This window comes from Ursus arctos, unplaced genomic scaffold (assembly GCF_023065955.2).
Source record: "Ursus arctos isolate Adak ecotype North America unplaced genomic scaffold, UrsArc2.0 scaffold_86, whole genome shotgun sequence".
Taxonomy (NCBI): Eukaryota; Metazoa; Chordata; class Mammalia; order Carnivora; family Ursidae; genus Ursus; species Ursus arctos.
In genome coordinates, this window is record NW_026623107.1 from 92,382 (window position 1) to 113,732 (window position 21,351).

Here is a 21,351-nt window from a genome sequence, read left to right on the forward strand (position 1 = left end):
ACATCTTTATATTGATTACCGCCAAACGTTAAATCCATATCAGTGAAGCAAACTGCACAAACCTGTACAAAATAGAATGAAGTCAGTAACTTGGGAGAGTAATGTGGCTTATCCACTACTGTTTCATAATTAGTGTTTTGTTAGTGATTAACTAGAAAGACACCCATGTGTTAGTAAAATAAATGCACGTTACTTCTTGTAATATTCTAGGAAGAAATTTAATGCCAAGGTATGTTATGGAAAGAAAGACAGGAGTTAAGAAATACAGCGACACTTCTTCCTGATCAGGTGGGTCTAGCGACTCCTAAATGAGTGTGTTTGTGAAGCGGTGGCTATCAATCAACGTGTACAATCTGCATGTCCCAATTCTGTCTTCCTGCCCCTCCTCAAATGCTCTTCCGCCGTCAAGGCACAGCCAACACCTAGCCAGACACCTGAATCAGGCTGGCCTCCTCCCTTTCGCTTTCCGGTCTCCCTGAATCTGATGGCTAAATCCTCCGTTTTACCTCTGGAACGCTTCTGTCCTTGCCTTCCCTCTGGTCCTGTCCCGTTTGGTGAGGATTAGCTAATAACATTAGAAGTCCAGATTCCCCGGCCTGGTCTTCCCTGCCTTTCACACCCGCTCCGTCCCGCTTCCCGCCACCTTCTCCGCTGTCACTCTCCACTCCGTGCCTCAAAGATTTCGCTCACCCGCGAGGACCCTGGCACCCCAGGCATTGGGCAACCGCAAGCGGAAGTGGCGGGAGCCCGAGGGGCGGGGCCTGGCCTGGCTGGCCAATGCCAGCGCTGAGTCCAGGGCCAGAGGTCACATGTTCAGTAGGCGGGAATTTTCTCAGGCGAAGACGTGTAGGTGGCGATTTTACCTCCGGTAGCAGCCCTGAGAGGCTGAAGAGAGGAGAGAGGGAAGGTGTTCTTCAGCAGAGGAGAAGAAAAGGTCAGGATGGGGCTAGCGTAAGGCAGCTCTAAAATTTCTGGCAAACAGATTTGTGAGGCCCGGTTGATGTGGCTCTGTGGGGACGAGACCTCCAGAACAAGGGTCCACGTAACCTAATGAGGCGGGGATAGAGGTTGTGACGGGCACAGAAAGGCCAGTGGGATTTCAGCCCGCTAACAAGGAGTTGGGTAGATTAAACAATACGAGAAAATGTGTGAACCTTGCCTCCTCTGCGATTTTACATGGTTAAAGTGTGGTTTTTAGGCAAAGGAGTGAGGAAGGGGAGAAATCGCCATATGCCTTAGCCTGGTGAGAGGAGATGGGAAGCCAGCCCTAAAATTCACATTCATTCGTATGTGTCTTAAATAATCTTGGAAATAATATTCCATTATATATGCCTACACTTTAAATATGTAAAATTTTTATCTCAATCATACTTCAGTAAAACTGCGTGGAAAAAAATCTTGTGCCTTACTTCTCTGGCCTTGTGCATAAGAGCCTAACTTATTACTTATATGCACTTCCATTTTGGCCCCGATTAGGAGGTAGTACAAGAGAAATAAAATCTTTAGAAACAGGTAAGGAAAAATATTTCAGGAATTGCTGTAATTCCTTATTGATTGATTGATTATTTTTAAAATACCTAACTCTTTAGCCATGATTTTGCTTGTTTTCTCCCTTTGACTTTAGAAATAAGGCCAATTTATCTCTCTTCCTATCCATCCACTATTATAAGATGGGGTCAAATACCTGTAATGCAGTGAAGTAAGGTTGACAGGTGAAAGGAATTCTATGAATATATATGATATATAGTATCTTATTTAAGTACTGTATGTTCAGCATAAATTTAAATGATTAACTTCAATACAACAGTAATTATTGTTTAAGGTAGTTGATGAGAATGATGAATCTGAAGCTGATAAAAATATTAGGCTTCACAAGAAAGGAAATTTTAAGATAAATGCTGACAATAACTGAATGGAATAACTAAGTAGATCGATTGTTTTAAACTTTTTGAAATGACTTCTAGAATGAAGCACAATCAGATAATGTTTTTTGAAAGCACAATATCAAGAAATGGAAATTCTAAATTAATATTTGCCTCAAAGATAGTGACACACTGTATGGAAAAGGTATGGAAGTACAATGATTGGAAAATATTTCCAGAGAAGCAATCACCAGTAAAATGCTATGTTGACATTGTTTAATTAAGAGTGAAAGAGGGCACCCACACTATGTACTCCCCACATCTGTTGATACCACAGAACCTAACAATATTAAAAATAATTCAGATAGCTTATTGGGTTTGTTTTCATTGGAAAGCTTATTGTAATATCCAAAATGTCTTCTGATTCATTAATCAAATAAAGTAATTGTATTCCAAACCAGTTTGCTCTTAGTTTTTTTAATACAGTAGTTGAGTAGTTAAGAATGTTCACTCGATGATGACTGAAAATAGGAGTAGATTCATAGCTAATTAATGTAGATGAGCTCTTAAGGTCTTCTGGGGCAGTACCTTCATCATAGATAAGGAAACAGGTAAACCTCAAACAAATTTAAAATAATAACAAAACTAAGGCAAAACCATTCAGATTAAAATGTTTATTTCACTCACTAAAAACTTACTGACAAACTACTATATGAAGATTCTATCTTACATCTGAATTCCCCAAAACATAACTGATCAAAATGCTAAGAACTATCTGATACACTGGACTCTGTTCTAGAGTGACTCTTATAAGCTGTAATTGCTCTGGTTCTCACATAAATGAGAATCATCTTGGACTCTTTCAGCATTCTAAATTTTACTGATTCATTAGATGAATTTGTTTGTTTATCCATAATGACCCATTGACCAGGAATAATATGTTTTAGTGGCTTTATTCCAAATGAGCTATTAGGGAATTCTAACTTCAGCCTTTTTATTTTAAGTTTTTATTTATTTTTTTTAGTGAACTCTACCCCCAACAGGGGCTTGAACTCATGACCCTAAGATCAAGAGTCACATGTTCTTCCAACTGAGCCAGTCAGGCACCCCTGAGCTTTTTATTTTTTAAGAGACTGAAATTTCCCAGATTCTTCTCCCCTGCTTCAGCACAGTTTTTCCTGTGGTTATTCTATTTCAAGACCACTTAAGAAATATGGTTATCCTGAGAAAACCACTGTACCAGTCTTGCGAATTCCTGCCTCTTTTGCAACAAGATGATCACAGAATATATATTTCAATCCACCAACCAGAAGTTGTGTGGATTAAACAATTATGAACATGTGTGAAAAATAGATGAATGATTTTTTTTTAAAGATTTTATTTATTTATTTGACAGACAGCCAGCGAGAGAGGGAACACAAGCAGGGGGAGTGGGAGAGGAAGAAGCAGGCTCATAGCGGAGGAGCCTGATGTGGGGCTCGATCCCATAACGCCGAGATCACGCCCTGAGCTGAAGGCAGACGCTTAACCACTGTGCCAACCAGGCGCCCCAGATGAATGATTTTATATCAGCATTCATTATTTTCATATTAGATTTAAATCATAATAATAAGTGTTATTTTTATAGTTAATGTTTTTATCATTCAGTGCCTTTAAAAATGAATGAACTAAAGTTTTGTGATTAAGAATGGTTTTCTTCTCCTTGCTTTGCTATTTTACCAACATTTGATTTTAATTTTTATATTTCCAGATACGAAATTTGTACTGCTTTCAAGGAAAGAAGACATGTTTTCAACATTCAAATATTGTGCAATAGACTATTTATATGAGGTAGAGTGTTACTGGGTCACTAACTACTAAGAATTATGATATGAAAAGTACTATCTGCATTCACTACATGATGATGATAATTTTGCAGTAGTCGTTAGATTAATCCTTAGTCTAATTACTTTGAGATTTATTTAAAATTTCTTCCCACTTCCAATGTACCTTAAAAACACCACTTTTGGAAGGAAATTGTTGACAACGTATTGTGAATTTGAAATTGTCAGCAGAAGAAAATGGAAGCTTGACATATTTGGGCTGTTTTTATATGAACATTCTTGAGTGATCTTCCTTGAAAAGAGTGGGGGAAAAGCAGTCTCAGTTATCTTTATGAGGAAATAACAATAACAGCATGTATTGACCACTTGCTATGGGCCAGATACTTTGCTCTTTTGCTGGATTATATCATTTGCTCTTTTGATGGATTATGCCATTTGATCATCATAACTGCTCCAAGAGCTAGATTTTACAATTTTACAGGATAGGAAAATGATGTCTAGAGAACTTAAACAGCTTATACAAAGCTGAGATTCAAGTCCAGTACATTGTTAAGAATCTAATTGGAATAGTCATCATACAACAATTCATTATTCTTATGATCTTAATTGACAAGTTAAATTTTGATTTTCTTTATAACCTTCACCTCATTACCAGGAAAAAAAAATTATTCCAATGTACCTAAAGCTGTTACATTTTATAGGAAATAAGAAAGATATTTAGACATCTTCAGGTTTTATTATTTCTTCATAACTGGGAGGTAAATGTGTTATTATAACATATACATGGTAGGGAATCAGAAGTTATCATTAACTGGGGCGCCTCGGTGGCACAGCGGTTAGGCATCTGCCTTCGGCTCAGGGTGTGATCCTGGCATTATGGGATCGAGCCCCACATCAGGCTCCTCCGCTATGAGCCTGCTTCTTCCTCTCCCACTCCCCCTGCTTGTGTTCCCTCTCTCGCTGGCTGTCTCTAACATGTCGAATAAATAAATAAAATCTTTAAAAAAAAAAAAAAAGTTATCATTAACCAAATATATTTGTGAATATATTGGCGACTTCAAAATTAGTCTGTATTCAAACATCCTTAAACTTTTATCCTTGCCCATGATGTCTTAGTTTCTCACTGGTGGATCACACCCCCTGATATACTATAAATATGATAGTGATTGATGGCAAATCTTGCAAAAGTTGTGGAATTTTGTAAAGTTCATGGAAACAGTGTTGAGGAACCACTCAACGGGTAAAGCTATTGTCAAATGAAGACCTTGTGACATTAGATTAGTTACAGATAAGAGGAAGAGAATGGTTCAAATATTAAAGGAGTCAGAGATGCCTTGAGAATATTTTGGTTAAATATTTTTTTAAAATATCTTATTTATAATCAAAGGTGACAAAATGACTAATATCATGCATATCATTATATAATACAGTTTGTGGGAAATTTTTGACAAAAAACTAGCTATGGTTACAAGCTAATTATAAACAAAATTTTGTTAGCTATAAAATTTAATTTTTATAACTTTACTTCATTTTTCTTAGACAAAGTATTAATCAAGTTTTTTTTCTGTTTTGCAATGAATCTTTGGTCCTCATTTTATATAAATTAGTTTAACTCATCTTTTCTTTCTTTGTACCGTTTATTCTTGGGTAATTAAGACCTCTTATTTAATATGTATAACACCTTCAGCAAACATAAAACTCTTGGGAAATAATGCAAGAAACTATCATTTGTCCAAATACATAGAATAATGAATTTTGTGGGAAGTTGAGAGTTACTGAGGAAAAGCTTCATAGAGGAGATATTGCTTAAGATGGGCCTTGAAAGATAAATAGGATTTTGATAATCTGAGAATAGTGGGACATTTTTCAGAGGCACACCATAGACAATGAGGTTGAAGAAATAGTTTTATTTGTTGATTTTTTTTAAGTTAGAAACTTATTTATTGGTTGTCACAAGTTTAATAATGCAAAGACATGCTAAACAAAATTAAGACAGCCATATTATACTGTTAAGTGAAAAAAAGCACATTGCTAAATGGCATACTGTATAAATGATGTGATCTTGTTTTTGTCAAACATACACACACACACACACACACACACACACTTTAGCCTAGCCTAGGAAAGGAAGTCTGTGGAAAATATGCCAAACTATTACTGATATCACTAGGGACCTTGATTTTCTCAGTTATGTGTTCTGTGTTATTTTATATCTTATAATGAGCAGGTATTACCTTTAAATAATATGAATTTAAAAGAATAAAGAATTTTAATATTCTGAATATTGATAGTTGCATCTGTTAAATGTATTAAAAGATTTTATAATCTTACTTTCCTACATAGAATATAGTTAGAAAGAAGTTTTGCAGAGATGCTTTATTGCTTCGAGTCCCTTCATGTTTATATCAAGATGCAGGAGTTACTGATAATAAATTTAGGAGGCCATGGATGAGAGGTATGTTTTATTTTTATTTCTCAAAAGTCTATCTTAAAAGTGATATCAGAGTGTAGCACAATAAATTATTAAGAAAATGTGCTTTTCTTATGAATAAAACTACATTGCATTTATTCATATCAGAACTCTGAGGGGCACCTGGGTGGCTCAGTCAGTTAAGCATCTGCTTTCGGCTCGGGTCATGATCCTGGAGTCCCAGGATTGAGCCCCACGTTGGGCTCCCTGCTCAGCGGGGAGTCTGCTTTTCCCTCTGTCCCTTCCCCTCTCGTGCTCTCTCTCGCTCTCTCTCTCTCAAATAAATAAAATCTTAAAAAAAAAAAGAACTCCAAGAAGGTTACAAATTAATATTTTTATGACAGAATTTAGGTGACAAAGTAGGGAATTGGGACACTTATACTAGATATGAATAGAACAAATAAAAGATATGTAGATGATGAAGTCTTAAAATACTCTAGCATTGTAAACATTTGTTGTGTTGTAATAGGATCTTGCTCAACCGTAGGAGGGCTACTTTAAAATGTTATGATATACTGCACATAAAACTATTTTTAAATGTATATGTACAAAATATTATCTTTTACTCTTATCATGTCATGGATTTAAGAAAGAGGTAGCTTCCATAGAGAAGTCAAGTCAGTTAACAACATTAATTTAGCATATATTATGTACCAGGTACTGTTACAGGTGCTAAAGACAGTTACTAATAAGACAGAAGTAGTTTCTTCCCTCAGTGGGTTTTCAGACTGGTAAGAAGGATGCAGCAATAAAACCATTACATATATAAGCTAATGTCTGGTATTAATAAATGTGTAGAGAAGACACAATAGGATAATGTGATACAAGATTGATTAGGGAGCACTATTTTCTAAGATGCTTAGGGAAGGAAGTGGACATTTGAGTTGAGATCTGAATGATGAGAAGGCAACAACGATAAAAAGATATGGAGGAGAAGCCTTTCAAACAAATGCAGAGTTGACTCAGGAATAAACTTGATGAGTTTTAGGACCAGAAAATTAGGCCACTGTGACAGGTTAATGAAAAGGGGATATCTAAGAAGTAGGCAGCTTCTAAAAAATATAAGGCATTGTAGGCCATAATATGGAGTTTATTTGTTTGTTTATATTATGGCTAATGTGGCAAATGATTGGACAGTTTTTAAAAGGGGAGTGACATAATCTGATATATGCTTTAGAAAAATCGTTCTGGGGGCACCTGGTGGCACAGCGGTTGGGCGTCTGCCTTCGGCTCAGGGCGTGATCCTGGCGTTATGGGATCGAGCCCCACATCAGGCTCCTCCGCTATGAGCCTGCTTCTTCCTCTCCCACTCCCCCTGCTTGTGTTCCCTCTCTCGCTGGCTGTCTCTGTCTCTGTCAAATAAATAAATAAAATCTTAAAAAAAAAAAAAAAAAAGAAAAATCGTTCTGGTTGTCTGGAGTATGGAAGGGGTAGGAATTGGGAAAGAGTAGGGATGATAAAATCAATCAGAAAGCTATCATATTGGTGGTTCAGAATCTAGATTGATAGGTGAATCTACACTCCACATAAAAGATGATAGTGTCTTGAACTAGGCTTAGATCAATGGAGGTGTGAGGAGTGGTTGAATTGAGATTATTTTAGGTCCAGCCAACAGTGAGAGGGATAAAGAAAAAATAGAACAATAAAGAATTTCTTCTAGGTTTTTGACCTGAGCAGCTGGGTGGGTGGCAGTGCTGTTTCCTAAGATAAGGAGTCTCATGGGGAAGCCAATTTGTGGCTAGAGTCAATAGCTCTGCTTTGGCCGGGTTAAAATGTCTATTTAGGCATCTACATGAAGACATCAAGGAGACAATTCATTATACAGATCTTGAGCACTGCTGGAGTTTCAAATTAGGGTAATCATATATGGATTGCACATAAACTTATGGAAGTGGATGAAGTCACTGAAAGCATGAGTATTCATTGAGCAGAGCACCTAGGACAGAGCCCTAGAACACTCCAACAGTTAAAAGGCAGAACCAGATAAGAAGACAAGTGAGATAGGGACACCTGGGTGGCTCAATCCGTTAAGCATCTGCCTTCAGCTTAGGTCATGATCTCAGGGTCCTGGGATGAAGCCCTACACTCAGCAAGGAGTCTGCTTGAGATTCTTCCTTCTCCCTCTGCCCTTTCCCCTGCCCACACACTCGCTTTCTCCCTCTTTCTAAAATAAATAAATCTTTAAAAAAAAGAAGAAGAAGAAGAAGAATGAGAATGCCAGTTTGCTTAGGAAGGTGTACTTTAAAAAAAAAAAAAAAGAGATTTTATTTATTTATTTGACAGACAGAGAGACAGCCAGCAAGAGAGGGAACACCAGCAGGGGGAGTGGGAGAGGAAGAAGGAGGCTCTCAGTGGAGGAGCCTGATGCGGGGCTCGATCCCAGAATGCTGGGATCACTCCCTGAGCTGAAGGCAGACACTTAACCACTGAGCCACCCAGGCACCCCAGGAAGGTGTACTATTATCATCTGTCAATGTTGGATGCCCATTTGAAATTTATGGTCATAATCTGAAATGAGTTCATTCAGCATGACTGGATGATCTTTTTCCAATAATTTTCAGCTGTTCTAGTGTATGTACACAAGGCAGAGAGTTGTATGTACACAAGGGGTTTTCCTAAGTTAGTACAAGGGAAAGAGAGGCAAAGGAATCCAGGGTCTTTGTAAGGTAGTGGTTATGGAACTAGCTGTGGAGACTAAACTGTGTAAGAAAGGAAGTAAGGACATGAGGAAGGAATGTCTTCATTTTGCAAAGAATATTATAAAAATGGAATGAATCTCAATCAGGTTGGAAATAAGATAAAGAATAGCTTTCATTAAACTGCTTATCTAAAAGTACAGGAGGAAAAGTAAATAAATAAATGTACAGAAGGAAAAATGAGTTCATCACTTTTTCCTACTTCTTTTTCTTTTTTTGAAAAAGGTAATAACATTAACAGCCAAAAAATTTTTTTAAAGATTTTGTTTATTTATTTGCCAGAGAGAGAGAGAACAAGCAGGGGAAGTGGCAGGTAGAGGGAGAAGCAGGCTTCCCGCTGAACAAGGAGCCCAATGTAGGATTCGATCCCAGGACCCTGAGATCATGACCTGAGCTGAAGGCAGATGCTTAATGGACTGAACAACCCAGGCATCCCCATTAGGGATCCCTAAACTTTGTTTACAATATGTAAGTCACTGTCCTAAGCAATTTATATGTCTCATCGTATTTAATCTACACAACACTACGAAAAGGCCATTATTATTATTATTCCTAATTTGTAGGTAAGGAATACAGGTACAAAGGGGTTGAGAGGTTTATCCAAGCTCATACACTTAATAAGTAGCAATACAAGTATTAAAATCTAGTCAGGATGATTCCAGAATCTGTACTCCTAACCACTAAACTTGAATTTTTTTCAACGACACACAGACTCAGATGTTCAAGATAACAAAACTAGTAAGATGTAACATTGGTGGCAGAATACAGGTCCTTTGACTCTTAACTTCACTCAGTTGCTTCTTCTGACATTAGTATGTGACATGATCTCTCTCTTAAGGAACCAAGGGTCTAATTTGAGAGACAAGCTATAGATACTAAAATTTTAAAATATGTCTGTGTATGATGATGTACCAGAGTGAGTGCTACTGACAATTATGGTCCTTCAAGGAGAATATGTCAGAACAAGCTGAGATGGTTAATAATAAAAGTTTATGAGGAACAATATGAGCTGTTGAACAGGACTATCTAGGATGGTAGGGCTGTATTAGCAAAAGAGAGGATGTAAAAATGAGGATGATATGTTCAGGTGATATTGTTCTGACTATAATTGAGGGGTTTTGGGGGGTGAATTGTAATCATGAGAAAGGTTATTTAAATACTTGGAGTCTGGTAAAATTTGGGGAAAAATTACATTTGTGAACAAATAAAGATAACACCATAATGTAAAAGGTTCATGTTTGGCTTCCTTGTATTAGCTGCAAAAGAAAATTCTAGAAACTTATGTTTATCGTTTTCCTTTCTAGTTTCAGCTGTTTCAGTGTGGGGAATGACAGATGATATTTCAGTGTTGGATCAATGGAAAGCAAGTCTCTTTGTGGAGGAGTTCCTAGAGAAGTATGTGTCCTTAACCTCAATTTCCTCTTTACATCTAGGAAAGAAATTGTAAGTTCTCCAGACACCTGCAGAGAGAAGATCCTTTCCTTTGTATCCTCACAGATTTTATTCTTTTATCTGAAGGAAAAGCCCTAATCTGAGCCACGAAAGAGAGGTTAATAGAAGTGATTTATACCCTTCTTATTTTAGCCTCATTTATCACATATTAACTGTTCTCTATGCATTTGTGTTGTAAAACACACAGAAAAATAAAGCAAATATGTTATACTTTTAATCAATAAGTAAACTTCTTGTAGAATGTGTCTATAGGACACTTTATATTAAAATTGGTCTTTTTTTCTTGTAGTATAAATGCAGATTTAAGGCTATTTTCTAACATAAATTTGTCAAAAGATTATTTATTATTTCTTAAGTCATTCATCAAATCTTTATTATATACAATCCTGTGTGCTGGATACAGGATACACAAATGAATAAGACACAGTCTCTACTCTCAAAGAACACAAAAAAATAGGGAGTAGAGATTTATAAATAAATAATTACAACACAATATGGGAAGTACGATGAAAAAGATAGGAACACAGAGCATACATAATACAAGGAAGAACATCTAACCCAGTCTACCTTGTTAATATAGACATAAATTAGAGATTTCAGTTCAAAGGTAAATAATTTACTCTGTTTCTTCACTTTGTACAAAGAGTGCTGATCAGACCCAGGAAGGATTTAGTTATTATTCACATTTTCAGGTTTTAGTAATTTAAGTTTTCCTTAATGTGCTGGAAAGAAACAAATAACCAATTTAAATGTGTCCAGACTCAAAATGCAAAGAAACCCAATATACCATTTCCATCATCTAGGAATTTAAAAGTCAGGTTAGGAAGATAATATATAGACATAAAAAAATTAACCATGTAAGAATTAAATGATAATATAAGATGACCATCATAAAGTCTATCACAAGGCATAAGGCCAATACAAAGTGCCTATTCCATGACTAAACCGAGCAGTGAGGAAGCAGGAATGTGTAGTGAAAAGAACTCTGCTCCATGAATTTTTTAAAAATGTGGATTTCAAGTCTTGATTTGAAAAGTCAAGTACGCAGTCATCTTCTCTCTCTGACCCTCACTCTCTATCAGTGTAATGATACTGGATCAGTGCTTCTCAAACTTTAATGTGCATATGAATCACCTGATAATCTTATTAAAAACGAGATCCTTATTCAGTTGGTCTGTGTTGGGGGCCTATGAATCTGCACTTTTTTTTTTTTTTTAAAGTGGGCTCCATGGCCAGCATGGAGCCCAACACAGGGCTTGAATTCATGACCCTGAGATCAAGACCTGAGCTGAGATCAAGATTTAGATGCTTAACTGACTGAGCCAACAGGGCACCCCAGATACTGCCCAGATTCTGCTCTAAGGTGTGCTGATACTGCTGACCGAAGAACCTACTTAAAGTAACAAGAAACAAGATGATCTCTAAGATCTCTTCATTTTATGAGTTAGATTGGTAAGGCTGTGCATTTATAAGCAGGAGAGATTAGCTTTACAAAGAAGTAGGAATTGAGCTTGAGCTGGACATTGAAGGAGAAACTAACTTGAGAGAAAGTTTTTCAGGTAAAGGAAAGAGCAAGTCTGAAGGCATAGAGCGAGAATATGCAATAAGTCCTCAGTGAAGGCAATGATCTAGCTACTTTGACTCAAACAAGATTCATGTATGGGAGAAATGGAGGCCCTGAAAGAATGGATGCCCAATCTTATCTGACCTTCCATTCATTTTGCAGTACCAAGATAGAGTCCACGGCAAAGAAGGTGGACCTGTGGCACCACCTAGAATCACATTTACATTTCTCAGCCTCCCTGTAACTACACATACCCATACGACTAAGTTCTTCCCAATGGGGTATTAAGCAAAAGAGGCTTATGCAATTTCTGGGGAATGTGCTTAAAAGGAAGCAGCATGTTTTTCTCCTTCACTTTTCTTCTTCCCAATGCTGGAATAGAGATGTAATGACTGGCTCCAGCAACCAGCTTGGACTATACTGACAAGAACTAAATATAGGAGTGAAAGAGTGGAACAAAAGGAGCTTTAGTCTCTGACACACTGCAAACTGCTTTACTAGCCATGAACTTCTAAATGCCACTTTTTATGTGTGTTTAAGCTATTAATTTCAATTTTGTCTCATATAGCAAGATTTAATTTTTAATAGGCTTTATTTTTAGAGAAGTTTTGGTTCATAGCAGAATTGAGCAGAAAGTATAGAGATTTCCCATGTTAAAATTTAATGTTAAATAATTCTGCTACTACAGTTTTATTACCTAATGGATTTTAGGAATAAGCATTCTGATCATTAGCACTACCTAGAGTTCCTAAATCTTGCTTTTCCTCTCTTTCTCCCGTCTCTTTGTTCCTTGTGTCTATTTTTGTTACTTCTTAATATCGATCCTAAGGCCTCAATTCTTTTACTAACTTGTTGGTGTACTGTGTTTTAACATATATGGGCATTTTCTGCCGTGTGTTCTTAAGAAATCTTATGTTCTACAAAATTACACACTAAAAATAACAGGACATACAAGAAAATTGGCTTCTGTAGTCAAAGCTATAACTTGAGACAGAGCACTAACAAAAATAATAACTATTTTAATTTTTAGAAAACCACCAGCAAAGAAAAAAACAAAAGCAGCATAGTTTAAAAAACATATTAAGCTCCTAATAAATACATACATATTAGAGTAAATATAGCACTTTTTTTAGCTTGATAGACAGGATAAAGAAGGGGTTGAGGCTATCAAATTATGGAGACAAGGGCAAAATGCAAAAACATTGGGAAGAACCATGCATAAACTTCCTAGCTTCCAGGAGGGAGCACATGGCTAAGTAGAGTAAGAGGAAGAATGTATAACAATATCCCCTATTCCTCTGTGGCTTGTTATATTCAGATGAATGCAGTTGAATGAGGGGCATTGCACATATATTTATTTCCTGTATACCTCATAACTATTATGTGAGGTGGATATTACTATCCCAATGTTATATATGGGAAACTGAGACTTAGATTAAATAACTGTCCCACAGTCAATAGTTGGAGCTATTCAAATACTCAAACCCTAGTCTGTCTGACTTCAAACCCTATACTCTTTGGTTTGGTTTGGTTTATAGTAGTGCTTTATTGAAAAATGATTCATATCCATATAATTCACCCATTCCAATTCAGTGGTTTTTAGTAGAGTTGTGCAATTATCACAATCAATTTTAGTGCATTTTCATCAACACAAAAAGAAATCTTATACTTATTAATATCCACTCCCCACTTTTTCCCCTCCTCCAGACAGGCAACTACTAGTCTACTTTCTGCCTCTCTAGACTTGCCTATTCTGGACATTTCATATAAATGGAATCAAAGTAAAATCATACAACAATTCCAACATAGGGAGGGGGCGTAGTTCCCCAAACCACAAGCAGTGTTCTCATACCAGCTGGGTATCCTACAATTCAACTCAATTCTGACACTATCTACCCAGAGATAGTATAAGATACCTCCTGTTAAGGGCTCAGTCTTGCAAGACTGCCTCCCCTCTCCTGCCACTTCAGACTCCACTTGAAGTCCAGGTTATAACCTATGCTTCTGACCCACTGGCTATAGATTGGAGGTTCCAGCAACCTCCTCCTTGGATTTGATCAATTTGCTAGACAGACTCACAGAATTCACAGAAACATTTTACTTACTGGATTACTGATTATTATAAAAGGATATAACTCAGGAACAGCCAGATGGAAGAGATACGTAGGGCAAGGTATGGGAAAGGGGCACAGAGTTTCCATACCCTCTACCTCCACACCACTCTCCCAGAATTTCCATGTATTCACCAACCCAGAAGCTCTCTGAACCCCATCCTCTTGTGTTCTTGCAAAGGCTTTATTGCATACACGCGATTGACTCTACCATTGGCCATTGGCAGTTGATGCAACCTCCAGCCCTTCTTGCTGGAGGTCAGAGGAATGGGGCTAAAATTCCAGCCCTCTGATCACATGGTTGTTTCTCTGGGCAATGGAGAGGTTTTCCAAAAGTCACCTCATTAACAACTAAATATACCTTTATCATTCTCAACACTTAGGAAATTCCAAGGGCTTTAGGAGTTCCTTGCCAGAAATGGGGACGAAGACCAACTATACATTTCTTGTGTTGTAAAACACAGTATGACACATACAGTATGGGATCTTTTGTGACTGGTTTCTTTCACTTAGCATAATGTATTCAAGGTTCATCTGTGTTGTAGCATGTATCAGCACTTAGCTTTTTTTTTTAATGGCCAAATAATATTCCATTGTGTGGACATAGCACATTTTATTTATCCATCCATTAGTTGTTGGACATTTAGGTTGTTTTCAGTTTTTAGCTGGTATGAATAAAGCTATTATAAGTATCTGTGGGTAAATTTTTGTGCATACATATGATTTCATTTCTCTAGTAGTAGAATTACTAGATCATATGGTAACTCAGTGTATAACTATTTGAGGAATTGTGAAATTATTTTCCAAGCAGCTCTACCTTCTTGCATTTCCGCCAGCAGTGTGTGAAGGCTACAATTTATTTACATCCTTGCCAACATTCCTTATTATCTTTCTTTTTTATTATAGCCATCCTAATGGGTGGCTTATGTATGTCATTGTTGTTTTGATTTGCATTTCCCTCATAGCAAATGACGTTTAGCATCTTTTTATGTAATTATTGGCCTTTAGTTTATCTTCTTCAAGAAAATGTTTGTTTAAGTACTTTGCCCATTTTCCAGTTGGCTTACGTGTCTTTTTATAGTTGGATTTTAAGAGTTTGTTATATAATCTAAATACAAGTCCCTTATCAGATACATGATTTGCAGATATTTTCTTCTGTGGATTATCTTTCCGGTTTCTTGATAGTATCCTTTGAAACACAATTTTTAAAAATTTTGATGAAGTCCAATTTATCTTTTCTTTTCTTTCGTCACTTAGGCTTTTGGCACCATATCTGAGAAGGCTTTGCTAATCCAAAGTCGTGAGGATTTACTCCTCTATTTTCTTCTAAGAGTTTGCCTGGAATATTTTTTTTTAAAGGTTTTATTTATTCATTCATTCGACAGAGATAGAGACAGCCAGCGAGAGAGGGAACACAAGCAGGGGGAGTGGGAGAGGAAGAAGCAGGCTCATAGCAGAGGAGCCTGATGTGGGGCTTGATCCCAGAACGCCGGGATCACGCCCTGAGCCGAAGGCAGACGCCTAACTGCTGTGCCACCCAGGCGCCCCTGGAATATTTTTTTTTTTAAGTCACAAATCAGATCATAAACTGTCTCTGTTATAACCTACTGACAGTATCCTATTGCACATAGAATAAAATCCAAAGTTCTTACCAGATATTATAATGCCCAACATGATCTGGTCCCTTCCTACCTATTTAACCTTATTCTGTTCTGGTCACCTTGACCTTTCTGCTTTTTTTAGACTATGCAAACCTTATTCCCCCACTTTAGGCCTTTGTATAGGTCACTCCCTACCATTATTCAGGTAGCTGTGGAATTATCAGCTCCTCAGCTGGCCGCTTTCTAGAATAGACCTTTTACCAACTCTCTGGCTGTTACTTGATGTCCTAATATTTTATTTTATTCATAACAGTGTTTCATCACCTGACATTATGTTATTTGTTTGTTTGTCTATCATCCCATTAACAGGTAAGCTTCATGAGGGTAAGAACTTTGTTTTGCTCTACCACTCCATTCTCAGTGCCTAAAATGGTGTTAGCACACTGTGAACACTCAGTAAATATTTCTTTTAAGTTAAGTAATTAGTGAATTGGAGTGGATGAACCTACCCAGATAGAATGTTATGGAAAGAAAGCAAACACCATCTAGATTAGAATCCTGCGAAATGTCAGTACTACAGGTTAGGTGGAGAAGGAGACACCAGTGAACAAAGAATAGATAATATTGGACACGGAGGTAAGAGGACATCCAGGAAATACTTTTCTTCATAGAACATGTATATCTAGGGAAAGGGAACTGACTGGGTTTTCTCAAAACTGTAGTACCGAGGATTATTACAAAGTGCTGATCCTATTATTAACATTTAAAACAAAAAAGATAATTGTGATATAAATGCTGAATTTAGAAGTCTGTAAAGATTCACATAGGAATCAATGGTCTTATGAGTAATATGGACCTAGGTGAGTTGAAATATTTTTTCTTGTGCCTTGTATTTTCTTAAAGAGTAAAGGAGAAACTTTAGAGATTTTTCTATCTATGATTTGAAGATATACTCATTTTTCTTCAATTACATTAGGGAGTTATATTGATTTTGGTTCTCTCAGTCTGTGTAGAAAATTATTGAGGCTAAAATATTTTAGGATATTGGGGGGGAGGTATATTAGAATGTGTAGTTAAGTTGCCAATAATATATTTATTTGTCAGAAAATTCATTAAAAAGATCTCTTGTAAGTCCAAATCTCCCAGTGTTAGAGACAGTGGCGGATATACCTGGATGAACCAGGAAACAGGCAAGGTATGGACAAGGTCAAGGGAGCCAAAAAAAAGTGCCCCAAAACAGCAGGAAGTTGTTAACACTCTAAGGTTGTAGGAGCAAGGAGACTGAACAGTAATCAACCCAGTAAGAACTACAGCTAGCTGTAGGAGAGAGGCTGTCTCACAAGAGATATAACTGTTGGTAGACAAATGCAGCCACTTCCAAATTGTGGCCCAGGAAGGATTTGGGAACAATAATATCCCAACTTGTCTCTCTTTCCACCTTTGATCCTGTCAATGCTTCCTATTGGCTGAACCCAACCAGAAGCCAGAGACCAAGGGAGCTTAGTTCAGTCATGGAGATGAGCCTCCCAGGTTGAAGAACAGAATACAAAGGATTGGATAATGATGTGGAAAAGCAAACATTGAGTATTCAATACAAAGGCAACTTGGCAATGCTTGGCAAAGTCTAAAAATCCGTATACCTTTAACCTCATCATTTCTGTTTTTAGGAAACATATTTTGAGAAAACAGTCAAGTGCACAAAGATATTCCTTGCATTATAATGGCAAACGATTACAACAAATTTAAATTGCCAACAATAGGGAACTGTTTGAGTAAATTATGGCCTACTGATACAATAAGATCCTGTTCATCCATCAACAATGAAATGAATATACATCGATTGACATATAAATGTACTCATGCTTTATTGTTTACCAGAAAAGGCAGGTTTCATAATACTACGTACATGAATCCACTTTTGTTTAAAAATATCCAAAAGTGATTGAGAAAATACATAATTTTTGAATTCATCTCTTGAGTGTTGGGGCTATGGGTAACTTTTCTCTGTATCTGTTGGAATTTTGTAATTTTTCTACAATGAACATATACTATTTGTTAATAAAGATGTTTTAAAATAGGACATACATAAAATCAGTAATTTTATAATGTTATAGAAAAGCAATTACAGGAATGGTGATTCAGACTGACTATGGTTTTGAGGAAGTTGTTCCAAGTTCAAACCCAAACTCCCAAACTGAAATAGAGGAAGCCAGTTTATATACCCATAAGGACTACACTGAAGTCTTTACACTTGTCAGCGGTTTAGAAAAATGTCCAGCACTTCAAATACAGAACAGAGGTAAAATGTTTATTATTTCTATTGTTATAAAACATTTCTTACTAACATACAGATTTTCATTTTTGTGAGTGTTTTTCTGTTTTATTGGATTTTTAATTTTTCTGTTTTATTAAAGGTATCCACCTGCAAAATTATAATTCTAAGCTTTGCCACATTAGGGAGATACTTTCTCTTTTATATTAATCCCCTTTTTGTCAATTTGGTTGTTTTTGGAGTTTATGTGAGCTGGGCATCAAAATAGCGTCAGGGATTTGATCATAGTGTGCTCACACCATATTACTATAACCAGATTTGATGACATAGCAATCTGGCATAACATTCAAATAGTAGATTATTAAATGATGGCTGTATTTTATTTTCAAAATATGCTCAAGATTTTCAGTCTCATCAAATTGATGTGAAACCATAATTCAAAGTAGAGATGGAATAGTTGCAGTATTAGATCAGGAAATTCACCTCATTTTTACAAATTTACCATAATTAATAATTAAAGCACATTTTATCCAAACTATATTCCAAATTTTCATCTTCCTAGAGGGTGCTGAATTCTTCCAATTGCATAAAAATTTGCTGAGAACTACCTTTCTTGTATGTGAAACAGCCTATTCCTTTTAAAATAAAAAGTTTAAGATATGCTATAGCTTGAACTATGATAATCTAACAGATAGATAATATATAATAATTTGGTTCTTTTACTGCTGTTTTTATGTAAATACGTAAATTATGTATAAAATTTTTGGTGTTGGCAAATAGGTGTGTGATGATATAGAGTTAGATCCCTCTTAGTTTGAGATGAAAGAGAGAGTAAGAGATTGCATTAAAGACTAAACTTGAGGGGCACCTGGAGGGCTCTGTAGGTTGAGCATCCAACTCTTGATTTCAGCTCAGGTCATGTACTTGGGGTTGTGAGATGGAGCCCCAGGTCTGGTTCTGTGCTCAGTGGGGAGTCTGCTTCTCTCCCTCCTCTTCTCCCTCTGCCCCTACGCCCGCTTGCTCATGCACGCACTCTCTCTCTCTCTAAAAATAAATAAATAAAATCTTTAAGAAAGAATAAAGACTAAACTTGAGAACATGATATATTAGGAATAATCTGAATTTGTTCATAGTCGAAATCTACTCTTAAAAAGTGGTGCAATTTGAGGGCAGTTATTACAAATTTTATGGTTTTGAATTTTCTTCTATAACTTCTTTTTAACTTATTCTTCTAATTTCTTATAAAAATGTTTGTGAGGATCAACTAATGTATTTGCACATGTAATGAGATTGTAAAAAATAACAGATATCCAAACATAGCTATTATTATTAATGTGGAAAACTAGAAGCCGTTATTGGCAAACTTCATAATATCTATCATCAACCAAAGTCAGAAGCTTCCTTAACTACTATTCACTGAATGAAAATATGCTTGGGTTTCCTAAATGCATATAAATTGTCCATATCCTATATTGCCTTAAGGGTCCTGTGTCATTAGACATCATTTTATAAATTCAGATTTGCAATTTCACTTATTGTCTTTGCAGCTAGATTGATTGCTGCCAGATTTATAGATACTTTGGTCTCAGTGTCTAAAACCAAAGGAATGCATTGTTTTGAAATTCAATTGATACTGTAAATTTTCTGTCTTAAAAGAAATGTAGTTAATTACTAAATTATAAGTTAATTTCAAAACATCTATTTCTTTAAGACATGAAAACAGTGGGTGATTTTCTTTTATTGTGGAGTGTCTGGGTGGCTTAGTCGGTTGAGTGTCTGCCTTCAGCTCAGGTCATGATCCTATAGCCTGGGATCAAGCCCTGCATCAGGCTCCCTACTCAGCGGGGAATCTGCTTCTCCCTCTCCCTCTGCCTGCTGCTCCCCCTGTCTGTGCGTACACTCTGTCTCTTTCTCTCTCTGTTAAATAAATAAAATCTTAAAAAAAAATTTCAATTATACACTGCAGTAGTATCAGCTATAGTCACCATTTTATACATCAGATCCTCACACCTTATTCATCTTATAGTTGGAAGTTTGTATTGTTTTACCAACCTCTCCCTATTTCCCCACAGCCCAGCCCCAGTCCCTGGCAACCACCATTCTACTCTCTGTTTTCATGAGTTCTACTTTTTTTGTTTGTTTGTTTTGTTTTTAAGATTCCACATATAAGTGATACCATGTAGTATTTGTTGTTCTCTGCCTGGTTTATTTCACTTAGCAGAAAGTCTTCCGTTTTCATCCATACTGCAAATGGCAGGATTTCCTACTTTTTTAAGGTTCAACAATATTTTCTTGTGTCTGTGTGTTTAAAACATATTTTCTTTGAAACACATTTTTTTATCCATTTATCTGTGGACAGACACTTATTACATGGTTTCCACACCTTGACTATTGTGAATAATGCTGCAGTGGGAGTACAGATATGTCTTTAAGACAGTAATTTTGTTGGCCATTCTCCCTTTACAAAATTTATATCTTTTTTTTTTTTTTTTTTTTGGTCTTATTGTGCTGACTAGGACCTACAGTACATTGTTTAATAGAAGTAGCAATGTTGCCATCCTCGTGTTGTTCTTGACAGTAAAGGAAATACTTTAACATTTCATCATTAAAAATGATGTAATATCACTTGAATGGTGAATCATTTACAATGTTTACGTCAGTTTCAATGGTTAAATGTTGGAAGAATTTATTTTATTGGGTCGAGGAAGCTCTTTCTGTTCTGAGTTTTCTAAAAGCTTTTGATCATGAATGAGGAGTGAATTTTATTAATGTTTTCTACATCTATTAAGATATCTACATACTAAATATGTAGAATATCCCTTTATTAAAAACTTCCAAACCTATAATCTAAACAGAAATCATTTTACTATTGGGATCAGATTGTGTCTGCATTATATTATTGTTTTTGTTTTTGTTTTTAAGATTTTTATTATTTATTTGACAGACAGCCAGCGAGAGAGGGAACACGAACAGGGGAAGTGGGAGAGGAAGAATCAGGCTCCCAAGGGAGGAGCCTGATGTGGGGCTGGATCCCAGAACGCTGGCATCAGGCTCTGAGCCAAAGGCAGACGCTTAACGACTGAGACACCCAGGCGCCCCTGCATTATATTATTGTTAAATGTTAACATTATCTTGGAAACATCTCACCATATACTTGTCTTCAAAAGCATGGCTTTTAATGACTGCAGTTTTAAATATTGTGTATGCATCATACATTTCCCAATTTAAGAACACTAATGTTTTTAATTTCAAATATGGACATAAATGTATGCTTCCATTTCCAGTTCTTTCCATAGAGTAAATTCATGGAAATGGAATTACTTGATAAAAGTATTTCTTTTAGCTATATGTCCACTAGCATGATATGAGAATATCCTGTTCATACCAGCCTTATCATCATTGGATATATTACTACTGATACTGTGTTAATGCATTTTAACCAATGTGATGGGCAAAAATTATATTTTTACTTGGATTTTAAAAATTATTCATGTCTGTGG

The 21,351-nt window shown here is 36.3% G+C and overlaps 1 protein-coding gene across 1 annotated transcript in view; it reads left to right on the forward strand.

Annotated features, from left to right (window-relative positions):
- Positions 1–3,647: 3,647 nt before the first annotated feature.
- The window catches only part of LOC130543197 (protein shortage in chiasmata 1 ortholog-like), a gene marked incomplete at its 3' end in the record, with an annotated part of 42,090 nt that continues 24,386 nt past the window's right edge, over positions 3,648–21,351 (forward strand). Inside the window, exons 1-4 of the mRNA XM_057309493.1 lie at positions 3,648–3,692; positions 6,029–6,140; positions 10,156–10,246; positions 17,694–17,878. Coding sequence (XP_057165476.1) covers positions 3,648–3,692; positions 6,029–6,140; positions 10,156–10,246; positions 17,694–17,878 — 433 coding nt within the window. The remainder of the gene's footprint in view (positions 3,693–6,028; positions 6,141–10,155; positions 10,247–17,693; positions 17,879–21,351) is intronic.